The sequence below is a fragment of the Drosophila mauritiana genome, chromosome X (assembly GCF_004382145.1).
Source record: "Drosophila mauritiana strain mau12 chromosome X, ASM438214v1, whole genome shotgun sequence".
NCBI lineage: Eukaryota > Metazoa > Arthropoda > Insecta > Diptera > Drosophilidae > Drosophila > Drosophila mauritiana.
In genome coordinates, this window is record NC_046672.1 from 14,387,943 (window position 1) to 14,415,872 (window position 27,930).

The window sequence follows — 27,930 nt, forward strand, 5'->3', positions numbered from 1 at the left end:
TGACGCCTTGGCAGGTGGTGTTTTGGATCCCCCCTCCCCCCTCCCCTCTTCTACCTCCTACGCCTCTGTTTTCTGACCGAAGTGGGCGTGGTCAGAGTTTTGAAGGAAATATCGCAACATCTAGGCAGCTTTTCACAAAGAACAGGACATGGAGTAAATATTTTATTTCATATTTATGAGAGGCGTTTTTTATGTGTTCTCCTACCTTTTAAATATAAATCTGGTAACTTTGTAAAGTTTCAATTCACCTGCATTCTTCAAACTTTAACTTTGATTAACTACCTTGATTGTATGTTGATTAAAAAGTGGTTCGCTATACCTCATCAAGCTCGTATTAAAATTGCTGAAGTTTAATATTAAAAGTGGCAGCGAATGACCATTGTGCGATCATTTTTAGCCAAGTTAGAAGCAAACAGATTCTTGAAATCCTTGTCTAAGAATAAACAGAATGTTGGATAAAGTTACACCTTGTTAATCTCATTGGAAAATTTCCAATAGAGTGGCATTTACAGATGGAAATCTTAAATTTTGACTAATTTGCACAAAAAAATATAAAAAAAAATCAAAAAATTATCAAATATAAATTTTATAAAAAAATCAGCAGGAAAGGGATCTCGATAATAAGCTGAGCAAAAAAAAAAAGTAATTCTTTTTGCTGTGTGGCCATTTTAAGCCAGTTTCGATGGACATTGCTCATACGCACTGTTAACGAAAACAAGGAGGGTGTTGTGGTTGTGGGCTCGGCGCCTTTGATTCAATTAACTTTGTTTATCGCGCATAATGCATGGATTATCAATATCAATTGACATCAATTTTGGTCACTGTGGCAACCAATAGCATTAACATCGGCCGAAGGACGAGGCAATTGTTTGTCCAAACAGCATTTTGTGCCGAGCCATTGGCAAGTTTTTCCTTTTTGCTGGCGGCCTCAGTGGCATTTCAATTAAATCCCCCACCCCCTCGCATCTAATTGAATTGAACGAAAATTGAATTGAGTGTGGGGCATTTGTTCGTGCGTCACTTAAAGTTGACCCTGTGACCCATTAAATTCCACCCAGCAGTCGGCTCAGCGAGGAGCGGAAACACAAACCAAAGTAATTTAAATTTTAGCTTGAGATGAGGATGAAGTTGATTGGGGATGACAGAGCAGCACGTTGGGGTTTTTATACGCCTTTAATTGCCAACAAGCAAACACTCACTCTTACACACACATGCATATATGTACACTCACACAGATAATTAAAAAGTTTTCTGCCGCAGTGTAAAATGGGAAAAATCTTCGCATATTCCCATCTTCAATATCCCGCGTTCCACTCTTTTCGCATCTTCAGGATAATCCGGGGCGCACCACGAAGCTACAACATGCCACAATTTACGAATTATTATATGGCTGCTGCTGCTGCTGCTGCTGCTGCTCATTGTTGTTCATCACAATCCTTGCACTTTCGGTTTGCTCGCCCGCAATCCTTGTTTCGCGGGCATTTCGGAATCGAAAAATGGCTACATAAACAGCATGCAATGCAAACAAAAATTCGTGTTTCATGAGCTACAGTATGAAATTTAATAAATATATTATTAAATTTAAGGAAACAAACATACATGGGTATAAAAACATACAATATTGAAAATTATAGCCACAAAATCACTTAAAACTAGTAAGTTTATGTATTATGTATATTTACTCAAATGTAATCTCACTGCTGAGTTAAAAATGCAGTATATAGGGTATTTGAACTTCGATCACTGCGAAAATCAAGAGCACTCGCAATAGAGGCTCCCACATTTATGTTGTGCTTTTTATTGCCGCCCCAAGAGCTGAAGACGGCAACTTCAAAGAAATGCGAGATGGAGATGAGCGAGCAGGAGTCATTTCGCCAAGGTTCGCATAATCAAAGCCTTCCCCCTCTCTTTCACACCCCGCCAGTCCGACCCTTTCGCACTGCGTCCGTCTGTCTCTCTCGCACTCTCTCGCGTCGACAGAATGCAATTTGTTATATGGTTTTGTAGCTGTTAGTTTTCATGTACGTGGGTTGGGATATATGTACATATGTATATGTGTTTATCCCTCAGCTACACAGATACATTCGCATATGCACTCACACACGCACACACACTGAAAACAATGAGTGCATTATGCGCTGGATAAATGTATGCAGCACTCGTCATGCCTTATTATTGTTAAAGATTCCTATTGCACTTGCTGCGAGGCATGCTGCCTCGAATAAGTTTTAATTAAAATCAAAATCTGTCGGCATCTCTGCTTAACTAATTTGCATGACAACCCAAGACAGTTGACACCTTGGTATTTCGGTATTTCGGCATTGTAACACCTATCCTGCATCCTGATATCCTGCCGACAAGGAGTCGCCCACACCCACTCCTTCTATCCTCTCATTGTTTCATTGTCTGTGCGCTACCCGACATTCAATTAGAGTAATAATTTTCTAAGTACATTGCTGTTATGGCAAAGTTTATATTTTGAAGTACTAGTTTGAGGATTGAGTATAACAAAAGCGTTAACCATATTTTTAGTTTAATTAAAATGGTTTACGGAACTGAAGGTCTAATGTTAAAAAAATCAAAGTTTTGCTTAAACAATAGATGTGTTATTAAAACATAAAATCTATTTCTATTTGCTGTTTATTTCTATGTACTAAATTCTAAGAGAAATTCCAACAATTTGCCCAAATAATAACTTGTAAATATTATTAAACAAAATTGCTGTTATGGCATGGAATTCCCCCAATTACTTCGAATTTAAATAAAAAAATATTAGAAGCGCTGCTCGAACGAAGTGCCAGCAATTTGCGTTTCTCGTTTCAGCCTTCAATTGTTGTTAACTAATTTGCATGGCATTCTCGATGGACATTGCAACACGTTATCCTTTAGGTCCGTTGCAAACGGCTAACAGGTCCTGCCTTTCATTTCATTCACGTTCCAGAGTTTTTGGCTGAGGCATTTTATTGCCTTCATATTTCCATGTCCTGATCCCAGACGCTGTCATAAATTGCACTGGCCTGGCACAAATGAACCGTGCACAGGACGAAGGACGCAGGACGAAGGACGCAGGACGCAGGATGACGGCAGGGAGCAGGCCAAGATAGAAGCACACCGATGCGCTTACATAATTTGAATAACTCACAAAAATGCACATTTATCGCATAATGCTCTCGTACATCAGCCTGGCCAGGACACACGCAGGACTCCTTGCATATGCCCCCCCCCCCTTCCTGCCTCCGCTTTTCGTAGAAGGAACCCACTATTTTCAGGCTACTCTACACGACGCTTAAGTCCTGCCAAATGCCATAAAATTAATAGATTAAGTAGTTATTCTCGCATGAACTCAAGCTGGAATTTTTGGGGGATAATTAAATATATTAGCTTGGTTTGTGCTTAATTTTAATCTTCATTTGGCTTCCTTAAAATAACAATTAACACTTAACAATGGCTGCTTGTGAAAAGTATTTTTTTTATTAACACAATTCGAAAGCACCAAGAATTTTCAACCTTATAATCGAAATGATATCATTTATGCCAGACAAATTCGCCTGTCGGTTGCGGTTGAAGTGTACTTGGAATGTCCGGCTTTTCCAGCTTCTCCAGCTTTTTCAAATCTTCCTTAGAAATCGTCCTTTTGGCTCCTTGCCGCTGAAGTACATTCTCAGCCTAGTTTATATGCCACAGAACACAGGACCCATGACAAAATCATTACAACCATTTCGTGTAGTTATCGTTACACATATGTATGTATGTATGTATGTACAAAATACATACACTTGCCCCGCCCACTCGCCCCTTTCCATGATGTGATGTTGCTCTAGGAAATGGCAAAAGCTGTAAAAAATTTGCATTTTTATAACAACTTAAGTCACCAGACGACTTTACTTTTCCAAGCACTTGAACTGGTTTGCTTCCCATACAAAGTTTTGCATGCGTGTCACCCCCACTCAACTAAACCCCCTCCCCCCGTGCCACGCCCCCTCCGCCATATCTTGGCATAGCTAAACTATGAGCACGGCTAGAAATATTAATAAACACCATATTAGTTTTGGCACTTCAGACTTATAGAGTTTAATTAAGAGCCCTAACTTTAAGTGAAATATGCATGTTTATACATACTAGAGATTAAAAGTCATTCATTTCAAACATTTTCTTGCAGTGTAATTTTGTGCGAGTGTGAGTGCATTTATAAAAGCAGTTATATTTATGAACTAGAAAGAGAAAACGATGTTCCAAAAAAAGGAAAGCAGAACCAAAAAAATAGTGTCCATTTTGCAATTTGCCGCCGGCGCGGTGAACGCAAGGCAAAAATTGTTAAAAGACCAAAGGGAAAAGTGGGCGGAAGGGGACTTCAAATGGGCAGGGCGTGGCAGTGGATAAGTGGGGACATATGCAGGGAATAGCACCGAAAACAAAATAAAAAAAGAACAGCGGAAATTCATTTCGTTGAGAATTTTCCGGCAAGGAAATGATGAAGTCCATAATTGGAAGCACTAGAAACTAAAACTAATTTTAAAAAAGAAATAAAAAAATACAAAGCGGATGGGTCATCTAAATATAAGTCAATACTCTTCAAATGCAATTCTTGTGATTTATTTTAGAAACATCGCTTGTAATAAAATCAGAAACTTAAAGCTGCCGCGGCAATTTGTATGAGCTGCACCCACTAAATTGGCATTTTGGCGCCATCAAGTGATTTGCTGGCGAAATTACGTATGCAGAAAATGACCAACATGTTGCTCCCAGGACTGTGCCATAAAAAATTGGCATAAGAATGAGGCAGATGCAAGGGGCAAGGGCAGGATGCCATATAGAAATGGCAGCATGCATACTAAAATGCACTTCTGAGATGCACTGAAAGCAAACTTCTGAGACAAACATCCCAAAAGAAAGTATATAAATCAGTATAAATCATTGGAAAGGGGAACTAATAATTTTTTAGAAATAACGTTAAAAGTAAGTGAATTGCTTGGGCTAGCCCATTTTCTCGCAGTGTCCTGCCCTGGCTGCAAGGACCTCTGTCAGCGGCAACTCCTTACATATGCATGCCAGTGCGTCCTGGCTGGACAAACTCGATATGCATCGTGGAGCCCGGCGTCTCGGTGAATTATTTAAATAAATTGTGGAATGTTGGCGGGGCAGAGATCAAGCGCCAGCTTTTTTATCATCGCCCTCTAACTCATGGCCACTGTGCCGGTATCCTTATGCAGGACCTTTTCCGCTTGTTAGTGGCGCTCGCTCGCTCAACGATGGTAATTTGCAAAGCCACCATATGCGAAATACCTAAACTTTGGAAACAAAACGACAAATTAAATGAAGGAGTCTTTAATAAATTGCTAAAATATGCTTTGAAAACCTGGGCTTAGCCACTAATTTAGTTACAAACCTTTGTTATAAGTATTTAAACAAATAACTAAAAAGTTTCTACAACAACAATATATAGCTAAAAACGTGAAATTCATTGCAAGTTCCGTTTCCATTCGCTTTGCCATATAGAGACCAAATTCCTACACAATTCGTAGTCAACTTGCCATAAAAATAGCTTGCATTTTTGCACTCACATCCAGTTGGTGTCCAGAAATGAAGATGTCGGAAGTTGTCCTCCAAAAAGGAGGAGTGGGGGCTAAAAACTGCTGGTCAAGAGGAGCTGGCCTGGGACTTATCGCATAGCGCATTAGCAGTGTCTACATGAGGCCCCATCAACTTATTCCCATCCTGTCCCTGTCCCCAGAACGGCTGTTGCATATTGCAAAGGACATGGCAGGGTCTGCTGTTTGTCATCTCGTTTTGGAGCGACTAAATCCGTTTGCCCTTTTCCTCGGCTGGAAAGTGCGGGTTTACTTATTTCCATTTCAAGTGACGATTTCCAAACGTAAACTTCAGTGATTGAAATTCAGATACCTAAAGCATAACTTTCTATAATTCAGCATATTATAGCAATGTGTTATATGTTAGTATATCAATAGCAGGCAATATTTTACTAAAAAAATACGGAATTTCCTATCGATTAGCTTCTTACTTGCCCTACAATAATATTTTGAATTTGAATTCACCACACTTGGTTTCGTTCTCCGCTGCCGTGTGGTGAATAGCTTAGCGGGGATTGTGCACTCGCTAGCTATCGATAAGAAGCGGGTTGTCCCACCGATATTTATGCCCGTTTCACCACACACTTTTTGCACATCCCTAAGCCAAGTAGACTGCATTTTCATTTTCGTTTATTTTTCGCACACAAAATGGCTAGCACTGTCCGTAAATCCGTGTAGAAACGCTCGCCAGTCGGTTTTCAGTTAACAAAATGTCCTTGCAGGCCGGATCGAGTGGCGGCGGTGGTAATCCCGAGGAGGCGCGTCGCATCTGGGTTGGGAATCTGGACTCACGGATCACCGAGTAAGTTGTGCCTGGCTAATTGCAGCGATTCCATGGTGCTAATAGTTCACTTTGCATTGCCCCCTATCGGTTTCAACTCCTCAAACTGATGCAAAAATGCGGCGCCATCGAGAAGTTCGACATGCTGTTCCACAAGGGCGGTCCCATGGTGGGACAATCCAGGGGCTACGCCTTCGTCACCTTCGCGCAGGTGGGTGCAGTGCCTCACTGGGGCCTGGCGGTGCAGCGGCTGCGTTGTCGTGGCCAGGTTTTCAAGGTTTAAGTAGTTTTGTTCAATTTAACTTGGTTTTTAAATAATCGCTATTCTCAAGCTCATTAATGCGAACTCTGTATCTATACTCCCAGATGAACTCGCATAAAAACGCAGCTAGGTTATTTTTATATCTGTCACCCATACAGCAAAAGGGTACCAGACTTGTAGGAAAGTATGTGGAAGTAGAAGGACTCTATAAAGTGTATATATACATCACTAACTATATGTATATCATATAGATTATATAGATGTACTTATGTTCAATGGTTTTCTACATCTTAGCTAGGCAAATACGCAAGCAACATCTCTTGAACATAGTTTAATAACCAGATATTAAGAATCAATTAAATTTTGAAAGTTATCTTTTAAGATTTGCGATTTTTTAGTCAGCTTAAATCTTCGATTGAACACAATATGTACACAATATGTGGCTGCACCGTTTGGAATGATATTTATTACTTAGCTATTCCCACTAACCAATCCCAATAATGCACTCCAGAACGAGGGAGCCACCAATGCGCTGCTGAAACTGGACGGAACCAGCGTGGGAAATCGCTCGATAGCCGTGCGTTTGGCCAAGAACATAAAATATGTAAGCAAAACCAAGGCCTTCGAGTCAACTAGCAAGTTTTTCCAAACTTCAAGTCGATGCTCTTCCCTATATATAGGATGAAATGCAGAAGCCCAAGCCGCGCCTGGATATACCGGCCTTGGGCACTGGTAAACGCGAGGAGAAGGTCAGCAAAACGGAGGCCATTCGGGCCATTGAGGCCAAGCTGAAATTGCTGGAGCGCCAGACTGACGACAATCTCGAGCTGAATACAGCGGGCAGGGGCGAGGCCAACGTGCCCTTCATCCAGCGCTACCAGTTCAACAAAGACCGGGACGCATCGCAGCGCTACGGCAAGTCATCGGCTCCATATCATCGCCAGCAGCGTCCCAAGCGCCACTAGGCTCACTAGGACCCACTTTGCCACCGTCTCACGCAGTAGTCTGTAAAAATCATTAGTACATAGGGCGCTACCTCAGCAGACGAGCCTTGCAGGTGTAATTTACAATTAATTTATTAAAAAAAAGGTACAATCAGAACGCACGTCTATTTGGGTGCGAACAAGATCTTGCCGCGCATGTGATCGGGCAGCGGCACGGTTCCGGGACAGGGCACCTGGCCGGGGATCTCGCAGATGCAGTGCCTGCCGCATCCGTAGCCAAAGTTGGCCGGATTGTCCTTACTCTCCTTCAGGCGCTCCTCCGCGTCCAGTTGCTCTCTGAAATTATTAAATGTGTATTAAGTTATAAATGATGCTGAGTCCTCGATAGTGAGCTAGCTTCTTCTCAACTCCCAACTCATAGTTAAGAAAAAGGGTTCAAAGTATGTGATGCGTGTTCTTACCGGGTCTTGCCCACCACCTTGATCAGGTGCTCGATGATGTCGTCCCGATTCCGGCTGTCCACATCTATAAGCATATCGCGTCCATCGTCGAAGTAGCAGCGCACAAACGGCGAGGGCGTCATGTTCTTCAGTGTGAGCACCTGCACCTCGGGATTCTTGAACTGGATCTGCGGTATGTTCCAGAACACAAAGTCCCTGTGCGCATTGCATTTATTAGCATATTTAGTTCAGTTATTAGTCAATTCTATGCCATAACTCACCGAGCGCCCGCGTGATGACTACCATATGTGTTGTAGTTTACGCTGAAGATGCGCACCTTGTCCTTCAGCACCAGCTTGCCGGCATTCAGGTACTTTAGGGTGCGGCGGATGGGCTCACGGCCCTTCATGAACGGCATTTTGCACTTTTAATTCAAATACGCCTGGGTAAAACAAAAGAAATCCAATTAAAAGCGGCTGCTTGTGTAATGCGAACAGCTGATCGGTCGGCTAGTGACTCCCACACGGCGCAAGCGGAACTATCGATAGAAACGCTGTATCGATGCAGACCCAAAATGTTTCCACTTAAAACAAAATATACGAATATTTATATATTTCTGTATGGGCGTGGTAGCTTTGGGCGGTTTGTGGACGTAATAGACAGACATCAGGAAACAAACTTGAGCAGCGTCTATGCTTATATCTAACTTTCCAGCATTTATAGTTACATAGATCAAGGTGTTCATACAGTCAAACGGACCAACAGATGGACATTGCCAGATACTGATCAAAAATATATATGTTTTATAGGGGTTAAACGAAAAGTGTTACTGTACGAAGAAGGTATTAAATACAAAAATATAATAAAATGCTATGATCGAGTTTCCCTACTATAAGATACACGTTACTCCGCTTGTGTGAATGCGAACGTGAAATTTCATCAGTTTTCTGGGACTTTGATAGATATTGGGGAATAAAATGAGAGACAAATGTTTCAACTTGTTCGAAAATGTGGGCGTGACCGTTTTGGGAGTTTTATAGGTGTACGGAGGGGCGTGGCCAAAGTGTTTTTAGGACGATAGAAATTAACAAGACTCATACAATAATAATAACATTTGGAAAATTAAAAATAATTTTTTTTTGCTTTTGGTCTATTTTTACTGCAAGCGCTAAGATATGGTAAACAAAAAGAAATATCTTTATTATGTTTATCAAATTAAATTTAAGTGCTTATATTTCGTTTCAGTGGAGTTCGTCTATTAAATCAAAAAACACTTTCGATTGTTCTTTCATATATCGATAGATCCATTAAGCCGAACCGGCTAGCTAATTTGTTTACCTCTTAAACTTAAACTTTAAAGATTCTTGCTTTACAACAATCAAGAGGATATGGAAATAACACTCGCTCTGATAAAGCCGCACGTGCTGCGGAATACCTACGCGATGCAGCAGATCCGAGCCCTGATCTCCCAGAACTTCACCATTCTCGACCAGAAGGAGGTTTGCATTACGAAAGAACTATCGGAGCGATTTTACGCGGAGCACAAGGGAAAATACTTCTACCACAGGCTAACGAGTTTTATGAACAGGTTCGCATAGTGCCTGGACACATCCTTAAATCTGAGGCCACTTAGATTGTATAACCATTTGGTATATCTCCTTCAGCGGACCCAGCTACGCCCTTATTCTCCAATCGGAAGCCTGCATACAGAAGTGGCGCAGTCTTCTGGGTCCCACCAAGGTGTTCCGTGCCGTGTACGCTGATCCCAACTGCATCCGGGCATTGTACGGTCTATCCGACACCCGCAACGCCTGCCATGGATCCGACAGCGAGGAATCCGCCCTCCGCGAGATCAGCATCCTGTTCCCGGAGTTCGACGCGGCTGTTGGAAGTCGCCAGGCGAAAAGGGAGGAGGCGTAGTCGAGGAATACTTGATCCTTAGATTGGTCAAGATGTCTACTACCAAAGCGGTTCATGAATAATGTTTACATGTTGTTCAAGTAGCTAATGGAATTGTCCTAATTTATGTTTCTTATTTTTAATGCCTGGCATTTTTCGAATAGTATTTAGACTCTAGACCAAAGACAACTAAACAGATATGGTTGGCTTTAAAAGTAATTGAAGTTTATAATACTTCTTGTGACTAGTGTACTAATATGTTTATATACTTGCTTGTAGCAACAGGGGAACAACTAAAAACATTGTTAAACTATACTTAATGTTGATTAGTAATAAGAATTAGATGAGTAAGGCATTTTGCAATGTTCTCCGCTTCTCAAGAGAATTCGCTATAATAAAAGAAGTCAATTTAAAAGTGAATGATTATGAAGTTAATAACAACCTACCGCAGATGGAACTATGGCGACTAACTTGATAAAAGAGGCATGTGTTTCAAAAACTTTATTTCGTCAATTTCCGGTTTACATAATACAATTCTTTTGTTATTAGGTGGTAGGTACATGTATAGATAGAGATTTTCTTTTCGATTTGCTCTGGTTTCCGTTTAGCTCATTGTAAATAGTTGGTAATAAAATTATAAAATTTATAAACTTAACAAATTATATAAATATATATTTATGTGTGGGTAAGTTCTGTAGTATGCCTATAAATAGGTAAAGATATAAATGTTTTGTATATCGGTTCAGACAATTGAGAAGCATAGCAAGAAATTCAAAAACGGGAAATATGTCATTAAAAAACTTTTAAATTCTTGTATTTTGTTTGCGAGCGAGACGGCACCTGCACCTGCTGTCTTTTTCTAACTCGTGTGCGACGGACGAGTCCTTCACGAATAACAGAAAACTAATTTAAAGAAAAAAAAAATGGCATTTTAATAATAATTAATGTATAACCGTCTCTCTAAATCTAGTTCTAGTTTTGGTTGCAACGATTTGTCAAAGCAGACACAAGTCGCAAAAAAATGTATTTAACAAGTATCCATAGTAGTATTTACGTTTGCTTCTCTTTCTTTTATTTTTATTTGGTTTTTTCTATTTTTTTGTTTGAATTTTCTCAGTGTTTGTTTTCTTTACCTTACTTTTGGTATCAATTACAAATCTTTAATGCCTATTTGCAGTCCTACGAATTTCACACGCGATCCCCGACCGCCAGGTGGCGCTCTAGTCGCACAAAGTTAGAAACATTCAGTTGGGATGTTTGTATTTAAGCATTTGTCCTCTTTCTTTCGTTACCATGTGGCTTTTGCATTATTATCATAGCTATGATCATCCTCCATCACACACATATACTCGTACATATATAAATATTGCTATTCCAGCCGATCTCTAGATCGGGGCTAACTCGTATATATATATATCTATATATATTGTGGGTAAATAACGCCAGCGGAAAATCCAAAATGAGAACAAACAAGGATAACACGAAGCTCTGCGGCGAGTGTTGACTTTGGTGGGCACTGTACGGATTGGTGGTGTCATCGATTCCTGGCGGCACTGTACTCAAACCTTAAGATACCATCATGCCCAGATAATACGTATGTATATAGGTATTATTTATGGGGCCTGCACTTCGAGCCGCTTGGCAATGATATATATATTCGACTATTTAGGTGTGTGGGTGTGTGTTTCTTTTTAGTTGTTTCTGTCATTTGTCTTGATCTTTAATTAATAGAACACAAAAATATATGTATATATAGATTTGCTTTGTTTTGTATAAACGTACGTACGTATCGACTATGCAACTTGGCCTATGCGCGCTACATAAGGATACAAACCTATGTATCCACACTAAATATCTGTATATTCACATATAATCTTTGAATATAACCAGCTCATAGCATAAAAAGACTATTTCAAATAGTTTTTGTTACTCTAGCACTACTTTGTCAACGACAACGTCAGTATATCAATATAGGTTGCTCCTAACAACACTCTCAACCCCGTTTTGCATCCTGTCTATGCTGCACTCCCTATATATCATATCCTTGCTTGTATAGTAATTAAGTGAATGTATTTGCTTCTCGCTCTCCGAGCTTGTTGGCCTCCCTTTCGAAATTTTGAGCACTTGCCGGGGATCCCCTTCACTCGAACATGGCCATCGATGAGGTGGGCACCACCTCCAGCAGCAGCTGGAAGAATAGCGTCACCTTGTCTGCACAGAGAAGAATTCATCATTAAGAATTGTATTTCATATATGATATTTTGTAGTTTACTCACTCATAAACCTCGGCGTCATTCCGAGCTTGACGAACGGCACATAGAAGATCAGGCCCGCGAATATGAAGAGCAGGGCATAGAGATACTCAACGCGCGGGGTCTCGAATATGGGTGCCGCCACGAGATACACGGAGATGACCAAGACCACAACGGGAATGATGATCGGCACCTTGTAGGGCCGAGGATAGTTGGGTTTGGTGTAGCGCATCACGATCAGGGCCAGCATCGCTCCGCCGTAGAATATCCAGGCGGTGAAGCTGAAGAAATCAATCAGCGAATCAATTGTGCCATGGAGCACCATTGCCGAGGCAATCAGCGACTGGAGACGGGGATAAGTACGCACAGAGAAAGATACAGAGAAAGAGGGGAGTTTAGAACGAGGATCGGATCGATACATGGGCATTCACAGGGTTGGTCAACTAATAATGTGGATAACAAATGGATTGGCGGTAGTAAATACATAAAGAGGGGAATATATGGCAATCATGAAGCAATCCGGGGTAAGCTAAGTAAATATTGGGCCAAGTTTTAGATACTTACGTGGAATATCAGCCCCGGAGCAGGTGTGAGACGACGCACATGGACATAGGAGAGGATATCCAGCAGATGACCCTCTCGACTGGCCGCAAAGCACAGACTGCAATGGCAGTAGAACAGATCATAGATTATAAAGGTGTTCCCATCACATATGGGTAAGGAGTTCTAAGGTCTTCCTTTTGAGCTTCAAGTCAATAATCCTTACCGCCCAGCTGCGAAGAGCGTTCCATTGGCGCTGCCAAAGGTGCTGATGGTGACGCTGAGTGGCATCAGCCAGGCGAGCGCGCCCAGGATGCGGTTTCCGAAGGTGACGGCCACCGCCTCCGACTCGATCATCTCCTGCGGCGACATGGCCGCCAGGTAGGAGATGTTGATCAGCGCATAGCAGAGCGTGACCAGCGGTATGCCGATGATGATCGAGCGCGGCAGATTCTTGCTGGGATTCTTGATCTCCTCGGTTACGTAGTTCAGGTTGTTCCAGCCATCGTAGGCCCACAGACCCGTGTAGAAGGCCGTGGCGATGGCGCCCACATTGGGCATTGGGCCATTAAATGCATTCGACAGGTGCTGCGTGTTGCCCTGCATCAGTTTCCAGGCTCCGCCGCAGATGACGACCACCACGGCCACCAGTTTGGCGGCGGTGAACACGTTCTGCACGGTCATTCCCAGGTTGACGCTGTAGCAGTTCACGAACAGGATCATCACTGTACAGTGGAGGGTGAATCATTAGTAGAGCGCATTGGTATGTTATGTATGTTGGTTATAGGGATCAATACCAGATGGAATGTTATTAGCCTGATAGTTCTGCTAGTGATCCCCTTCCAATGTTAACCCTTCTTACCAATTGCCACCAGGGCGACCATCTTGACCACGCCCCTGGGCGGATCGCATTCCGTCACAAAGGCCTCAACGGCGTACTGTGCAAATGATAAGCATATTATAGCCATTTGAGATGGCTTCAACACCAAAGTCGATACCCATGAGAACAGAAACGCCGGCGCCGGTCCATAGGCATCCATAAAGTAGGCCCATTCCGCACCCGACGACGTGTTCATCGTGCCAAGTTCAGCGTATGCCAGAGCGCCTGAAATTGGGCAATAAAAGATAATTAGATAGTTACAAAGGATGAACATCTATAAGGATGAGGCTCATTGCTATTAAGTTGCTATTATTTGAATAGATACATAAGTATCTTGTATTTGACCACAGCCAATCAAGAATACAATCCAACCATTAAGATGATTATCATTGCTGATCATAGAAATAAATAGATCTATATATTTTCTTTATATGATTTTAAAACTAGAATGCACTTTCTGCGAGTGTATGGTGCACGAGATTGGAAGGTGTGAGATTCCGCGAAAGTTTGGCTCCTCGCCAGCCGTGCAACAAGTTGTGACGAGAGTGCAGGGTCGAATTTTGGGACTTGGGCACTTGGCGTCGTTAAGTGGGTCAGTTGCACGTGGCGCAGATTGGAGGGTGGGGGGGAATAGTCGAACAACAGCCAGGGGATTGGATGACTACTTACCCAGCAGAGAGAGCACACCACAGGCAAGCCAGATTATAAAGCTAACTCCAACGGAACCAGTGCGAACCAGTAAACCGGAGGGTGACACAAAAATTCCAGACCCTGCAGATAGACAAAAGGGAGGAGATATAGATATAGATATAGATATAGATATAGATATAGATATAGATATAGATATAGATATAGATATAGATATAGATATAGATATAGATATAGATATATGTAGGGAATATAGATACATGTATATATAAGTAAAATGCTGCCACAGCTGCGCTTCGTGGAAACAGCTGATTGAGGGCCCACATTGTTTTCCCTACTTTCCCCATCGATTCGATTTCCCGCATGCTAATGAGCGGCTGGCGGGGCTCCACATAGTACATATATACCATTTGAGTGGGCGTTGCAGACGTCATCGGTGGGCGGACAAAAGTTTCGGCGAAAGCTCCGACCACGCGGCGAATGCGCAATACCGGCAAATAGTGGTTTTTCCTGCAGAGAATCTCACACAGAGGCCGGCGGAGCGGGATGGTAAAAAGAAAAATGTGAAGTTGGCTGGATATCCGACCCAGAGGCGTGCAACAATTTCGGCTGCGTGCCACAAGCTGGCGCCATTGCCTAAGGTCAAAGTGCAGCAGCGAAAACAGACGCCATTCGTGTCATAAATATGTATTTCAATACAGCCCAGCTTTGAGATACAGCAGCGTCCAAGTTTGTAGGGATAACTGCCATTTAGAGCCTTACTTGTACAATGTATCGTTGGAATATGTTCGGTTAGTTGTCCTATCTTGTTTATTTAGGGACAAATGTGAGCTGTTCTTTGTGTTATTTTACCAAACACTTAAACATAAATTTATGCTTTGATATATTACTTTGATTGCCCACCGCTGTACGGGCTCCACTTTTCTAGGGCTGCCCTTTTCGCCCCCTAAAAATATGCCTGGAAATTGGCCTTAATCCACGCCATCCCCCGCACGCCCCCCTCCAACCGTCTGATGGCACTTTCATTCTCACGCCGCTTGGATATATATGTATATATCCGTACAGACAGACAATACATACATACATACACACATATATATATAGGTGGGCCCAAAAGCTGTATATATGTATATGTACTATATAGCTAAATTCATGCGTACGTATTTTTGGCCATGCGCGCCTCCAATCTGAACCAAAAAAAGAAAAAAAAAAAAAGGCAAGGAAATAAACCGAACGAAAATTGTGCCTCAATATTTTTCAACGACTCCCAGAGCGAAAGCTGTATTAAAAAAACGGAACGGCAAATTTGACACAATCCGTGGAAAACTGTGTGTTCGTGTGTTTTTTTGGATTTTCTCTTTTCCTGTCACTTTGACATTCCTGCCTCATGTTTTATGCATTTGTTTTGACAATTGTGTTTGGGGCGCAGCATCACGGAATGGATTGTACACTCACCTATCATAGTTCCAACAATTAAAGCCACCCCACTGAAGAGGCCCAGCCTGAAATGACAAAAAAGAAGAATATTATTGTAAATTCAATAAAATAATCAAATAAATTTAAAAAACTGCCTACGGGGGTAGTTTTTTAAGGTAAAGACATGATTTCATCACTCAAATCTGCATGTTCAAGCCAAAAGTCGATAAATATTGACGCATGGATGTCAAAAATAGATCCGTGTGCTTGCTAATTTTGAGTACGTTAAGTAAATCACTTAATTGACAGCAAGGTGTTAGAAACAAATCAAGTGTATAGCTCGTTTTTAGCCAAGTAAATAGAAACTGTTTACGTCTACACTGAAAACAATTGCTATTTACAACAAGGCTAGAAAAGGCGCTTTGTCTTGTTCTCTTTCGACTGAGAAGTTTAGTTTTTTGTGCTATCAGTTCAGCAATATAAAAATAATAAATATTAAATTTATATAAGTTTTGATCATTAAAGTAATCCAAGTGGCTTGTCATCTATTTATAATTTATGTTAACAAGCTATAAAATAAATGAATAGAGGTATTTTACTATATTAACTGAGTCTCAATAAAAATGAATAAACTACTTGGAAATTGAATTTTAAAACTACATTTTGACATTTAAATACTCATAAGAACAACCCCCTTAATTTTGGAATCAATCGAGTAGCATTAATGTCCTATCAACAACCTGACCATTTCGAGTACACGATTCTGGTCCGGCTGCACTGAGGCGATCGTTACCTTCTCTCGAGGTGAACAGCGTGGTTCTGCGTTGAGCCATTCCTCTCCAGCGGCTTCCGCATCCGCCCGGTCCCTGATGAGTCGGTCTCTGGCGCTTCGGGCCCTTCTGTCCCAAGAGACCCATTGGCGCACATGGTCCCGTTGCTCGTTGCTTTTGTTGGCACATTATGTCCTGCAGGATCACCAACATCACCATCACCGCGAAGGATCGCAAAAAAAGAGAGAGCAGAACACAGGGATTAGCATAAGTCGTGAGAGCAGGAGCACCAGAAAAAAATAGAATCACTCGCATATATATGAATATTTCGATGCCAGAAGGGCACGTTTTTCTTTGCCGTGTAGACAGAGTTTATGAATGGACTTGAGGCACACACACACACACACATATACACCCACACACACCTCTGTTATTATCTGTTGAATTATTTTTGCATGCGTTCTTTTGCAAGCAAAATAGTTGTGATATTTTATCGCGCATGGCATGGACGGATAACAAGTTGCTAAAATTATTTCGCCGCGAAATTCAGCTCTCAGCGAATACGAATATATATGAAGAAATATATATATTTATATATATATAGTTAAGTATATATATAAATGTTCTGAAAGAAGTGCGGACCAAAAAAAAGTGTAGCGCAGTGGGCGGCGAATCGCAGGCAACTGTTCGCAACCCAAATGGCGGCGGCGTCAAATAGTCCGCCCGGTGAAAGCTTTCCGCCGAGCGGCACTCGTTCGCCACACGAGCGCCACACGAGCGGCAGCCGAGCAGCAGCCGAGCGCCGGAAAAACAGCCGAACAGACGAAAAGCGAGAAAAACGACCGGCGTTGGGAGAGAATAACTAACCACTTTCTCCAAACGAGATTGCGTTCGAGATTCGAGATGAGTTCGACTGGTTTGGGCTGGCCTTCTCTTATATCACACTCATCGAGGATAATAATAGTGTTCGAAGGACGTCCTTAACGCTATCTAGACGTAAATGCTTTTGATAACAGGATAAAATATCACACTAAAGGATAGTATTATAGGTTAAGGATGTTTTGAGAACTATATGTTAGGTGTATCTAACTTATCGAGGATAAGAACAATAGAGAAGTGCAGGCGAACTTTCTTATCGCATACATCGATGGAGGATGTAATATCACGAAAATATCAGTGTAGTACAGCTCTCAAATCTTCATCGCCATCTTAGTGCAACAAAAACTCACGTAATTCCGAATGGAAGTTTGAAACTAAGTTCTGCTACTGTGAAAAGAAAGTATTATGAAATATATTATACTGCGTAGTGTATACCAGCCTTAACCAGCATTAATGGTCACTTGTTATCGATGAAAGTTAACGCCACTTCAGAGATAAGCATACAAATTTAAAGGAATGCAATTTTAGGAGAAGGTGTTAAGATTTCTTTGGCGTTGTTTGGGACTTTTGAGCAGTCTTGATTTTTTTGTTTTTCCACGCTGACTACGTGACACACTGCTTATGTATGTAGATGAGTGCCATCCTTCCGACTGATTTATGCAATTCGCGCCGGCGGTCGGTTGTATGGTTCTATATTTTGATTATAGAATTGTCAAGGTGAAGGCATCTTCTCTCCTCAGATACTATCTCTCGGTCCGCCCAGCTATTTATAGCTTTGCATAAAAATTTCAAATTGAATTAGTCGGCTAATTTCGCGGCGACGTCAGAAGGTTCTCGCCACCGATCAGAATCTGCAGAGTAGTAGCATCATCTCTCTGTGGCCGCCTCCATTCATCGGCTTCTCTCAATTAATTGTTGGTTGCGCATTTCATTTGCCTCAATTGGCCGCTTATTAATGGTCATGTGCTGTGACTTTGTTGGCCACACTTTCATATATATATGTACGCATATATATAAAATTTTATATATATATTGCATGTATCTCACTCCCATTAGAAGTCTGGCTACAACGTCACTGGGTCTTTAACTCTCGCCCACGAGGCGACGAAATTTCATCAGCCCAGCGAGCGCGTGTACGTACATAACACTCTATGTATGTACATATGTACATTCATAGTTTCACAGTTCTCCCACTATTTTTCGGCTTGATTCTGCCACTGGATGTGCCCCCAAAAATCGTATATGTACGAAGATAGTGTGCTGAACAAATAGATATCTATCTGCACGAGCATAAATATAATACGTATCCAAAGATTTGGATACACACGCCATAGCGCCTACGTATGCAGTCGCGCAACTGGGCCAAAAAATTAGCATCGATTTAATTAATTTAAAATATTAGTTCGATTTTATACAGATCGAATTTCTAGTTTATGAAAAATTCGCAAATCTGCAGAGAAATAAAAAAATATGATTGAGGGCCAGCAGTGCGTATACGTAATATATATTAAGTATACGTAACTATACCCAGTTTAAGTGGGTAGCTTATATTTTGAAGATACGAATTATTGACTGATTAATAAATCTTTAACTTCTTCTTTAAAATACCATTTCGCAATATATATTTTATATTATTCGATTGGTAAGGATTTTAAGTGCTATTCTTTCGACTTCTAGTGTGGGTATAAAAATAAATAATACACGTCTATACACACAATCTTTGTATATATAGCCACATAAACATAAATAAACGATTCCTACGTTAAGCTCTGTGTCGTTTTTCAGCTCCTCTGCAGCTTCTTCTTGCCCCGCTTTTTTTTTCTCAATGTATTTTCTGTCATAAAAGTCACGCGGCTTGTGAGCATTTTCGGATTTTTTTCTTCTGTTTTTGTTGATCGCCCGGCAAAGGGGGCGTGGCAGGCGGAGAATGGGTGAATTGGATACATTACTTGAAGATCTTAGCCGGTCAGCACATTTTGCAAAGGGAGGGGAAAAGTAAACACATAAACCAATCGTTCACTTAATCGATCACTTAAGTTTCTTCATGCATTTGAAGACATAAGTATTCAAAAAGTGGGGAATATTAGGTTCTTGCCACTAAGAACAATAGTTCGTTTCCGTTTCAATTTATCATTAATATTTGTATTACTCATACGCAACGTGGTACCATGGGGAAATGAATTTACCAGTAAATGCAAAACTTACAATAATTGTAACAAATCATATTAAAAACTACAATGAAAAACGTACCTAAAGACTACCAAAGATACATTAATGATGTTCTCGTTTAGTTTTCATCAAGATGCGAATACAGCCACTTGGCAACCAGTCAGCGATATTAGAACCTAATAGTCAATTAAAACGAAACACGAGCCAGACTCAAAATACCCCTTTCTGAGGTCGTCGAGCAGTTAAGTGAATTCCTTGTGCTGTTTTATTGAATGAGACTTCGATTCAGTAACTCGACACACCAGACTTGAAGCGCCACGTCAATTTACTGTCTGCAATAGGATTCCTACGGCCAGCATTTGGAAATCGCAAACTTAACTTAACTTAAACTCAGTTTCTCCCAAAAAAATGCAAATTCTTCAGCAAATTTAAGAAATTTTCATAAAAAGCAGAAAAGGATTTATGAAGCTAAAAATATTTAATACAGAACCCATGACAAAATGTTAGCCCTATATATCTATAGTAGTGCACTTGTAGAGTGACCACTGTACTTCGATTAGGCCGAACTCAGCCTACGACCAGCGATGCACGTAGACTGCGGATATTCGCGATATTTCTTGGTATTTTCAGGGGTCGAACATTGTTTGGTCTTGTCGGCTGATTTTCGTTCGCTAATTATTTAGACACTCTAACGCAAAAAACAAACTGCAAAGATATTCGAGTAGATAACAGCAGCGGCTGACGTGCTAGGGAAATTTCTAGCTCGCAAACAGAATCAAATATCATTATCGGCCAGCAATTATAACCCACTGATTACTAATAAATCAATTTAATTTTCGTAACGTCAGTGCGAATAATAAATCATTTCATGTCATAAAATGAAATGCTTCTATGGAGCTCATGACTTTAGATTTACACATCTAAACGAACATTAATCTAATGGCTATACATGGCTTTATCAGAAGTACTTAAACAACTTGCTATCCCAAAGATACTGCAAGAAAAAAATCCACTTAAATAGTCAAATGATTACATTCAAAGGAATTTGGAATTTATTCTATCTATAGACGAGTTAATGTAAATATTTTGGTATTTCCTCTCAATATTGTTTGAGAAACGAGGTGTTTACCTTCAACAATGAGGTGATGATTGGGTGTTAAGTCTATATTAGCTAATTTGTCATAGCTCTAAGCTATTTTTGCTCAGTGTAGCGAAAGCAACTCCAGTGGAAAGGAAACCGCGTTGCCAACGTCAGCGGCACTAAAATGAGTGAAATGAGTAATATGAGTAATAATCACGCGCTGGTCAGCCAAATTTCTGGGTCGAAGAAAAGCTGCTCGACGTGCAAATGATTATTTCAAATATGCAAAGCTCGGCGGGGGAAGTTCATGCATCTGAATTGGCCGGCGGCCAAATAAAAACGATTTTCCTCAGCCGCCGACGTCGTTGGTAAATATTTTCAGTTAATTTTGTTGCGGTTGTCGCGTCAGAAATTCTTGAAATCCAAATGATCGGTCGGGGGAACAAGGACGTCTCTACCCTGCTAATCCTGATTCAAAGTTCAACGAACACAAAAGTAGCCAGTCTATATAAGGCAATGCGAAAATCTAAAGAAATTTTAGACCATTGGCAGAATAACATTTTATTTTATTTCATTTATGATGATCTCTTTATTGGCGGCATTGTCTTTACCGAGCTGACATCTCAATGAAGTGAAAATTTATTCGAGTGCCGCACTGGTGGAAATTTAAAAGCAACTAATTGTTTACTTATTCGCGTTAGCGCTGTTAATTAAACGAGGCATGAAAAGTTTCATCTGCTTGTGTCGCAAATTCGTTTGTGCTAATTAGAGCACAATATATGCGGATTGATTGATCGAATGTCCGCGCCTCACCTTTGACACTGGCTATTGACCATTGACCTCGGCTTCCATTCCGATCCCCTCCATTCGCAACGAATCAATCAAAGAACTTGGTTACAAGTGTTTGCTTAACCCTCGACTGACACGCGAGCCACAAATGCTCCCGAAATAAACCACTCTCCATTCGCTTAATTGATTTATTCTGTATCGTTAGAAGTGTCCCGTGTCCCGGATCCCGAGTCCCGAGTTCCAAGTCCCGACAAGAGTGTCAATGGCCCTCGCCCAGTTCCAAGTCCATGTCCAAAATTCACAATTCTCTGGGTCACTTCTCATAAACGGAGCATCCGGTTACACGTCGCCACAATTCACAAAGAGGAGTGGTAATAGACGAATATTACGTTATCATTTCCTTTTCATTCATTCCCAACACCTTTAGTGGTTTTATCGCTGGCCATGAAAGTGTTGCTGATAAATCAGGTGTGAACCAGTTGAAATCTAATTGAAACTTAATCTACGACTAATTTTTATTGCCACTCAAATTGCAAATTAACCGGTTATAAGCCGATTTTGAGTGGTTAGTGTGGTTAATTAACAATACCAAATAGTGTGGTGATGTTTTGATACTTTTGTTATATAGGTTAATATATCTTATACCTTTTGCACATCTCGTTTTCACCTAACCTCGCCATACTTTGCCTTGTTCGTGGTATCCGGCCGCGCATGAACATCCGAATCCGCTTATGAAATGCTATTATTTCAATATGTGCTGTGCTCCATTTGCGTCAGCCATGCCCACCTCTGCCATCTCGTGGTCGGCACCCATGCTCCCCTGCTCCATATTGTTTTATTGGATGCTGTCGAAATGCTCTGTTCGCCGTCTTAATTGAAATGTATCGTTTGTCGTTTAACGTTGGTCGCCCCGTTCCCCCTTCGCCCTCTTTGGATTTTTGTTAATTGAGCTTCTAAAAGCCAGGAGCTGCTGCAGGCGGGAAAGGGGTGGTGGAGGTGGAGGTGGGGCTGTCTGGGCGGAAGAACGACAAAGTCAATGTCAAGGCGTGCACTTAAAAGCAAGTGGGTGGCAGTGGGTGGCAGCAGGGCGTGTCGCCAATTTGCAATATCCACAAAGTGGTGCACAGAATTAAACACAGAGGGAAATTCATTTAACAACCTGTCATCCGTTTTGTATCATAAAATATAGAGATGCTAGTGTTGCATACTTTCTGGCGCCTTGTTAGAAGTCAACTTAAAATAACTGCTAAATATCCTATTTCTCTGCAATTTAGCATGCATGTTAATATAAATATTTAATCTTTAGGACTATTTGCTGGCACATTGTAGTTTTTTCTCAGTGCACAACTGCTTTAAAGCCAACTGGTCACTGTTATTACTTTTGGTTCTCTCTCTCTCTCTGCCATTATTAGCCGCAATAATTGTGACGCACACATACGGAAAAATCATTGGCGTGTTAATTTGTGATGCCAACAACACCTTGACATTGTCACCAAGCAAGGTCAGCGAAAAATGCCAAACCACAGGAAACCCTGTTAACAAAAAAGTACCAAAGAGCCATGTTAGATGAGTACATTGGTAGCTAAGAATAGAAAAATCCCATGAAGAATCTAGATTTCAGAGTTAACACAGAAGCTTTCGGCCTTCATAGCATGGACACGAACCCAATAAGTCTTTGCTAAATCTTGAGATGCAGAAAGCAGAAAGAAAGTGATCCTGATCAACTGAAGATGCCCCATTCTCACACTTTTTAATAAAATAAGCATTTGAGTCACATTATATTGGTATTCCCCTTTTTCCCGCAAAATAGGCAGATGATCCGCAAATCGGCTTAGCTAACTTTGCCCTTTTTGCATATATTTTCTGCGAACATCGAGTTTTTAGTGCTGTCGTTGAATTTTCCGTTGGCATATCAATTTAACCCAATTGATTTTCAATTGACTCGTGACGCGCCGAGCCGTTATGGTGACTGCTCTGCCAACGTCGACGATGATGACGCTAATGATCGGTCGTAATAATCAGAGAGCTATAAATTCATTTGGACGACACGAGAGTCGGCTGAAAGGGCGATTCGATTCGAATCTATTCGTTTTGGGGCAGCTGGGAATGTAAGATACAAATAAATAAGAAACAAACTACATATACACTTTGAAAAGAAACGAGTTGCGAACCTTTGAAGTATATATATTCTATATTTACATCACTCTAGAACAGTAGATAAAACCGGTGGGAAAATCATTGCGGAAATGCTGCCAAAAGTCGATATACGTATGAATATTGATTGGAAAAGCCATCTAAATATATCCATCGAACAGGTGCAGTGGAAAACACGGTCCTGCTTCCGTTTCTTTTGATTCTCGAACCGGTTATCTCTTATGCATGGTGGAAACATCGCCACATGTCCATGAGAATTGAAAATCAGAAATAGTCGAATACATTTTACCCCCTTCTCGTGCAAACTTAATGCTTCTGGTGAAATACACAAATTGGCTGCTCAAGCTGTTGCCAGGGGCGTTGGGCTACACAGAGAGAAAAGGGGGTAGCCAAAAGACAGCACCAGACAGATGGATGAAGGGAAGAGAAGGGAGTTGAGCACATCGAGGCATTGAACTCATTTTTCCCTGCTCGGGCGCCATTCAATTATTCGTGAGCTTGGGCAAGGACACGCACACAGTTGTAAGGACGAGCACCAGCAATACACACACACACATACACACACACACAAGCATACACATCACGAAACTTTTTTGTTTGCGAGCGGGCTATGAATTTTAGAGGCTCGTCCTTTTTACAACGCCCTTTGTACTTGTGTACCCGCTTCCACGGGCATACCCTTAAAGCCAGCGAGTCCTTTAACTGCTGCCTCTCGTTTGCACGTATAAATGGATAGGATTTGATCCTGTTAGATATCAATCAAAAGTATCTAGATCCGATTCCACTTTCAGTATTCATTTATCCCAATAGGAAGCACACAGAATCCTCAGATCCTAACATTCTTTTTTTTTCTGAAGTAGTAAGCAGTCTTTTAAGACTCAGATTTTTGACGAGGACCCACAGCAGTTTTGCCTACAAAAGGATCGTATTTTTAGGATAGGATACAACATTAATTCAAATAGAAGGGAGCTTAATGATTCAAACACGCTGTGCAAACTTCTGCCGGGTTTCTCATCAAGTAAATGAAATTTTTATAGGCTGACGCTGCCATCGAAAGCGGTCCACGTGTCGCTTCTGCGTGGGTGTGTGTGTGCGTGTGTGTGTGTGGGTGTGTGTATCCCCATCTATCTATTTGTATTTGTATCAGTGGGGCACGCCCCTCGCCTGTGGCAGGGCGGCACAGGCCACCTGTTTTTATGGGAGCCCCCGCACTTACGCAATGGAAGCCGGCTCGCAGTGACGTTGCCAGCTGCTCATGTACATACATACATATGTATATGTACAACGAAGGATATATATATATGAAGATATATTTATATATATGTACAGCGACTCTGGGCCAAAAATAGCCAAAAGTCGGGAAATGGGAAACCGGTATTCTGCGGTAAAAGCTCGGCTCTCGCAGCGCCGGCGCACTGGATGATGTCCTTGCCAGGACATCTCGCTGCCGTCGCTGATAACAATTCGCAGGCTGTGTTATCGCCGCACAAACTTTCACTGCCAACACCGCGTTCTGCGATTCCTGAGCGCCGCTTCAGCGACGTAAAAGTTTCTCGGCAGCTGGGGAATTCCGAGCCGAAAACACGTAGCGCACTTTTCGGGGGCCGTCAAAGGGTCTGCTGGCCCAAAGGACCTGCCAACTGCCAACCCACTCGAATGACAAAGCCAAGGACAATGCGTGAACACAATGGCGAAATTCTTAGCCCTGGCCCCCAAATGATGCCCCCTCTCTCTTTTCCATCTGCAAATGAAATCAGCTAACTGCGACGTTGCTAAAACATGGAATAGTTCAGTGGGAAAAAAGTTGGCTAATTTGATTTCGAAAGGAATGCAGTGGGTAATAGAACAAATATTCCATTTCAGGATACATTCTTAAAATAAATAAAAAATAGGTATGAAAGGGGTCTAAATAACTTAGATCGCAACGCAAATCAGATACCAACTACTAGAATTGTACATTAAAAACCTAATTAATTTATAAGCATTCTTTCTGGCAATAATTGTTCATGTCACCGACATGACACGTACAACATTTACATTTACGTCGTATAAAATCATTCATTAGATATTTTCCTATTAATGGCTATAAAGAGGGCTGCTTTTTTCCCACTAAGTTTTGGGGCGGCTGCGACAAGTGGGCGGGGCTGAGGAGGTGGGATCTAAACTGCCCCCACACTCAGTCGATTGCACAAGCAAAACGAATGGGAAACTTGCCGCACTCTCTAAGTGTGATTAATGACCACAGTTCTAAATTATTAGCTAAATGCATCCGATCATCAGTGGCAAACTATTTTCGCCTGTGGACAATAAGCGAGCAAGTGCCGCAATTGCTGACCAGGCGAACTAATAGATGCGAGTTTAAATGTGCTCTCAAGATTCTATATCTGCAGCACTCGTAACGAGCAAGTTGATATGCAAGTAATTTCGATATAAGTTTCTTCTCCAATTCTTTAGGGAATTAAATATATATATACAAATATAGATTTTAGTTCCGTTCGAATTGAAGATATACCTAATAACTATCTAACTATTTGTCTTCAAATATTTTATAGCTCGTATAATACAGTTTCTACGCCTCTTTTTTTCAGTGCACCGCATTGCGTGGCCAAATTATGTCAAGTGCAAAATGCAGTCACGCCAACCAACAAACCGCCCACATGCCACCACACCGCCCACCCACGCAGTGTTGAATACCACCACCATACCACATTCGGCGTTGCCTTGACTTTGTCCTTGACTCGCTTGGCTGCAACTTTTGGGTTTTGTGGGCTTCCGGCTGCCAAAGAATCTCGGTTAAGCCGAGCTCTCTTCGCACGGAAAAAGCCGGCTTTGGTACTATTATTAGACCGCTTCCAGTGTTAGTAATGCCATGGCAGCGCCTAAGGGCAGGCAACACCTGGCTCTCTGCAAGGCCATCGGAGTGCCAATTGGGAATCTATCTTTGTATCTGTATCTGGAAACATGAATGTGCCCACAATTGCCAAGGGGTTGGGGTACAGTCGACACCCACTGATAAGCAACCCTCGGCAGCTTTTAACGATTGCGTAACTGACAATGGAAAGCGTGGGGGAACTGGTGGCCAAGTTTAACCATCGTAAAAATTGCTTATAGGGGCAATAACGTAAACAACCTCAAACGAAAGTGAAATGGGTCGCAGGTCGTATAGACAGTAATTGCCAATATCTACATACATATATAGTTTCCAATATGTACAAGTTATTTGCATCAATAGGTTTCAAGGGAGCGAAGGAATTTTGGGATCATGAATATATCTGAAATTCTATTATTTGTATAATTTACATATATCTGAATCCAGCTAAACCTTTAAATTAGGTTTTGTATCACAACTTTTATCCCAAAAATAACAAGTGCTGTCTGCAGAACCGAATCTTTATATATCTACATATATTTGGACTATCTTATCGAATACTGTTTATGGATTAATTGCACCCAAAAAATCAATGAATATACTTCAAATCATATGTTAAATTCACACATAAATCATTAAGCAAGTTTACGATTGTTTTAAGCGCACGAATCTTTAATTTGTTGGGAATTTTGGCAAATGTTCCTCTAAAGTCTAAAGTCAATTTCATGGGAAAATCTTTTAAGCTACACCTACTAAAAGAGACTTTATAAGCTAATGTCAATCAATAGAGCCGCATTTTTAAGTGTTCTTTCTTTTTATCAAAACAACTGTCCGCCTTGGGGATAAAAGTCTTTATGAAGTGTCCATTTGCCTTTGATAAGTTCTTCAAAAGGGGAATTTTCGGGTCTTTTAATGATTTTTCCAAGAGAAAAATGGAGGCCTAGCTTTTTGGGCGGATGTGCTGCAATTTCAATGTTAATGCTGCACCTATTTTGAACTTGGCTTTCGTTTTGGGCTGATTAGAACAGCTGTTCTGCTGCAATCAGGCACATACCAGCGCATTCACGCCCTCACACACACATACACACATGCACACACACTGACACAGGGATACCGTTAGCCGGTCAGTCATTTACCGTTATTCTTTTATTTTTGCACATGCGCATGCGCGTCACACACAAAAATTCACACGAAAAAAAAGTTTGTAGAAAAGCGGAGCAGAAACGCGAAAAAAGCACGCACACCTGCCATCACATGCTGCAACTCGAGCAATTGTTTGCCCGCTCACTTAGCACCGCAGAAAGCCACGAGATGGCTTCGAAATGGACATAATGCGAGTAATCATCACTAATTGGCAAAAAAAAAAAAATTAAACAAAATATTTAACAGAAAAAAAACCTAACGGAACTAGCGAACGATAACGATAACTCACCATTGGCGTGAATATGATTTGTGTTGTTTGGTTGGACATGCTGATACATGACTTGCTACAGTGCGCCAATGTCGTCACTTTCATGTCACTTTAAACACTGCGAGAGAATGAAAGCGTCGCCCTGCGGCTCTGCGTAT

At 41.3% G+C, this 27,930-nt stretch overlaps 4 protein-coding genes across 8 annotated transcripts; 2 read left to right on the plus strand and 2 right to left on the minus strand.

Annotated features, from left to right (window-relative positions):
• The first annotated feature begins 6,186 nt into the window (after window positions 1-6,186).
• Window positions 6,187-7,732, plus strand: LOC117148014 (probable RNA-binding protein 18). 2 transcript variants are annotated; one of them, XM_033315175.1, is made up of 5 exons: window positions 6,187-6,248; window positions 6,311-6,390; window positions 6,460-6,580; window positions 7,143-7,235; window positions 7,312-7,732. In XM_033315175.1, exons 1-5 carry the CDS (start codon window positions 6,237-6,239, stop codon window positions 7,594-7,596), a joined length of 591 nt encoding a protein of 196 aa, XP_033171066.1. In that variant the 5' UTR covers window positions 6,187-6,236; the 3' UTR covers window positions 7,597-7,732. The 2 variants fall into 2 exon arrangements, with proteins under 2 accessions (XP_033171066.1, XP_033171067.1); XM_033315176.1 differs by lacking the exon at window positions 6,187-6,248 and having other exon boundaries at window positions 6,298-6,390; window positions 6,506-6,580.
• On the minus strand, window positions 7,690-8,532 carry LOC117148015 (probable 28S ribosomal protein S25, mitochondrial). Its single transcript, XM_033315177.1, has 3 exons — window positions 8,297-8,532; window positions 8,037-8,231; window positions 7,690-7,911 (listed from the first exon to the last, which is right to left on the minus strand). The coding sequence occupies exons 1-3, from the start codon at window positions 8,431-8,433 to the stop codon at window positions 7,740-7,742; spliced, it is 504 nt and encodes a 167-aa protein (XP_033171068.1). The 5' UTR covers window positions 8,434-8,532; the 3' UTR covers window positions 7,690-7,739.
• Window positions 8,533-9,303: 771 nt separating this feature from the next.
• On the plus strand, window positions 9,304-10,363 carry LOC117147686 (nucleoside diphosphate kinase 6). The gene is made up of 2 exons (XM_033314670.1): window positions 9,304-9,603; window positions 9,680-10,363. The coding sequence occupies exons 1-2, from the start codon at window positions 9,404-9,406 to the stop codon at window positions 9,933-9,935; spliced, it is 456 nt and encodes a 151-aa protein (XP_033170561.1). The 5' UTR covers window positions 9,304-9,403; the 3' UTR covers window positions 9,936-10,363.
• Window positions 10,364-10,400: 37 nt separating this feature from the next.
• On the minus strand, window positions 10,401-27,900 carry LOC117147685 (b(0,+)-type amino acid transporter 1). Of its 4 annotated transcripts, XM_033314667.1 has the most exons (10): window positions 16,846-17,088; window positions 16,444-16,615; window positions 15,690-15,736; window positions 14,256-14,357; window positions 13,705-13,811; window positions 13,569-13,644; window positions 12,933-13,431; window positions 12,731-12,827; window positions 12,191-12,509; window positions 10,401-12,125 (listed from the first exon to the last, which is right to left on the minus strand). In XM_033314667.1, the coding sequence occupies exons 1-10, from the start codon at window positions 16,919-16,921 to the stop codon at window positions 12,055-12,057; spliced, it is 1,566 nt and encodes a 521-aa protein (XP_033170558.1). In that variant the 5' UTR covers window positions 16,922-17,088; the 3' UTR covers window positions 10,401-12,054. The 4 variants fall into 4 exon arrangements, with proteins under 4 accessions (XP_033170558.1, XP_033170557.1, XP_033170556.1 ...); XM_033314666.1 differs by lacking the exon at window positions 16,846-17,088 and adding an exon at window positions 27,794-27,899 and having other exon boundaries at window positions 13,569-13,811; XM_033314665.1 differs by having other exon boundaries at window positions 13,569-13,811.
• Window positions 27,901-27,930: the final 30 nt, after the last annotated feature.

Excerpts from the sequence above, each read along its gene's own strand:
- LOC117147686 (XM_033314670.1), top strand. The coding sequence starts at position 9,404 with ATGGAAATAACACTCGCTCTGATAAAGCCGCACGTGCTGCGGAATACC. Across the intron at positions 9,604-9,679 it reads CTAACGAGTTTTATGAACAG|CGGACCCAGCTACGCCCTTA; the intron begins GTTCGCATAGTG and ends TATCTCCTTCAG.
- LOC117147685 (XM_033314665.1), bottom strand. The coding sequence starts at position 16,921 with ATGCGCGATAAAATATCACAACTATTTTGCTTGCAAAAGAACGCATGC. Across the intron at positions 13,432-13,568 it reads GGTCGCCCTGGTGGCAATTG|TGATGATCCTGTTCGTGAAC; the intron begins GTAAGAAGGGTT and ends TCCACTGTACAG. Across the intron at positions 12,510-12,730 it reads CTCCGGGGCTGATATTCCAC|TCGCTGATTGCCTCGGCAAT; the intron begins GTAAGTATCTAA and ends CCCCGTCTCCAG.
- LOC117148015 (XM_033315177.1), bottom strand. The coding sequence starts at position 8,433 with ATGCCGTTCATGAAGGGCCGTGAGCCCATCCGCCGCACCCTAAAGTAC. Across the intron at positions 8,232-8,296 it reads AGTCATCACGCGGGCGCTCG|GGACTTTGTGTTCTGGAACA; the intron begins GTGAGTTATGGC and ends CAATGCGCACAG. Across the intron at positions 7,912-8,036 it reads AAGGTGGTGGGCAAGACCCG|AGAGCAACTGGACGCGGAGG; the intron begins GTAAGAACACGC and ends TAATAATTTCAG.
- LOC117148014 (XM_033315175.1), top strand. Across the intron at positions 6,391-6,459 it reads CTGGACTCACGGATCACCGA|GTTTCAACTCCTCAAACTGA; the intron begins GTAAGTTGTGCC and ends TGCCCCCTATCG. Across the intron at positions 7,236-7,311 it reads TGGCCAAGAACATAAAATAT|GATGAAATGCAGAAGCCCAA; the intron begins GTAAGCAAAACC and ends CCCTATATATAG.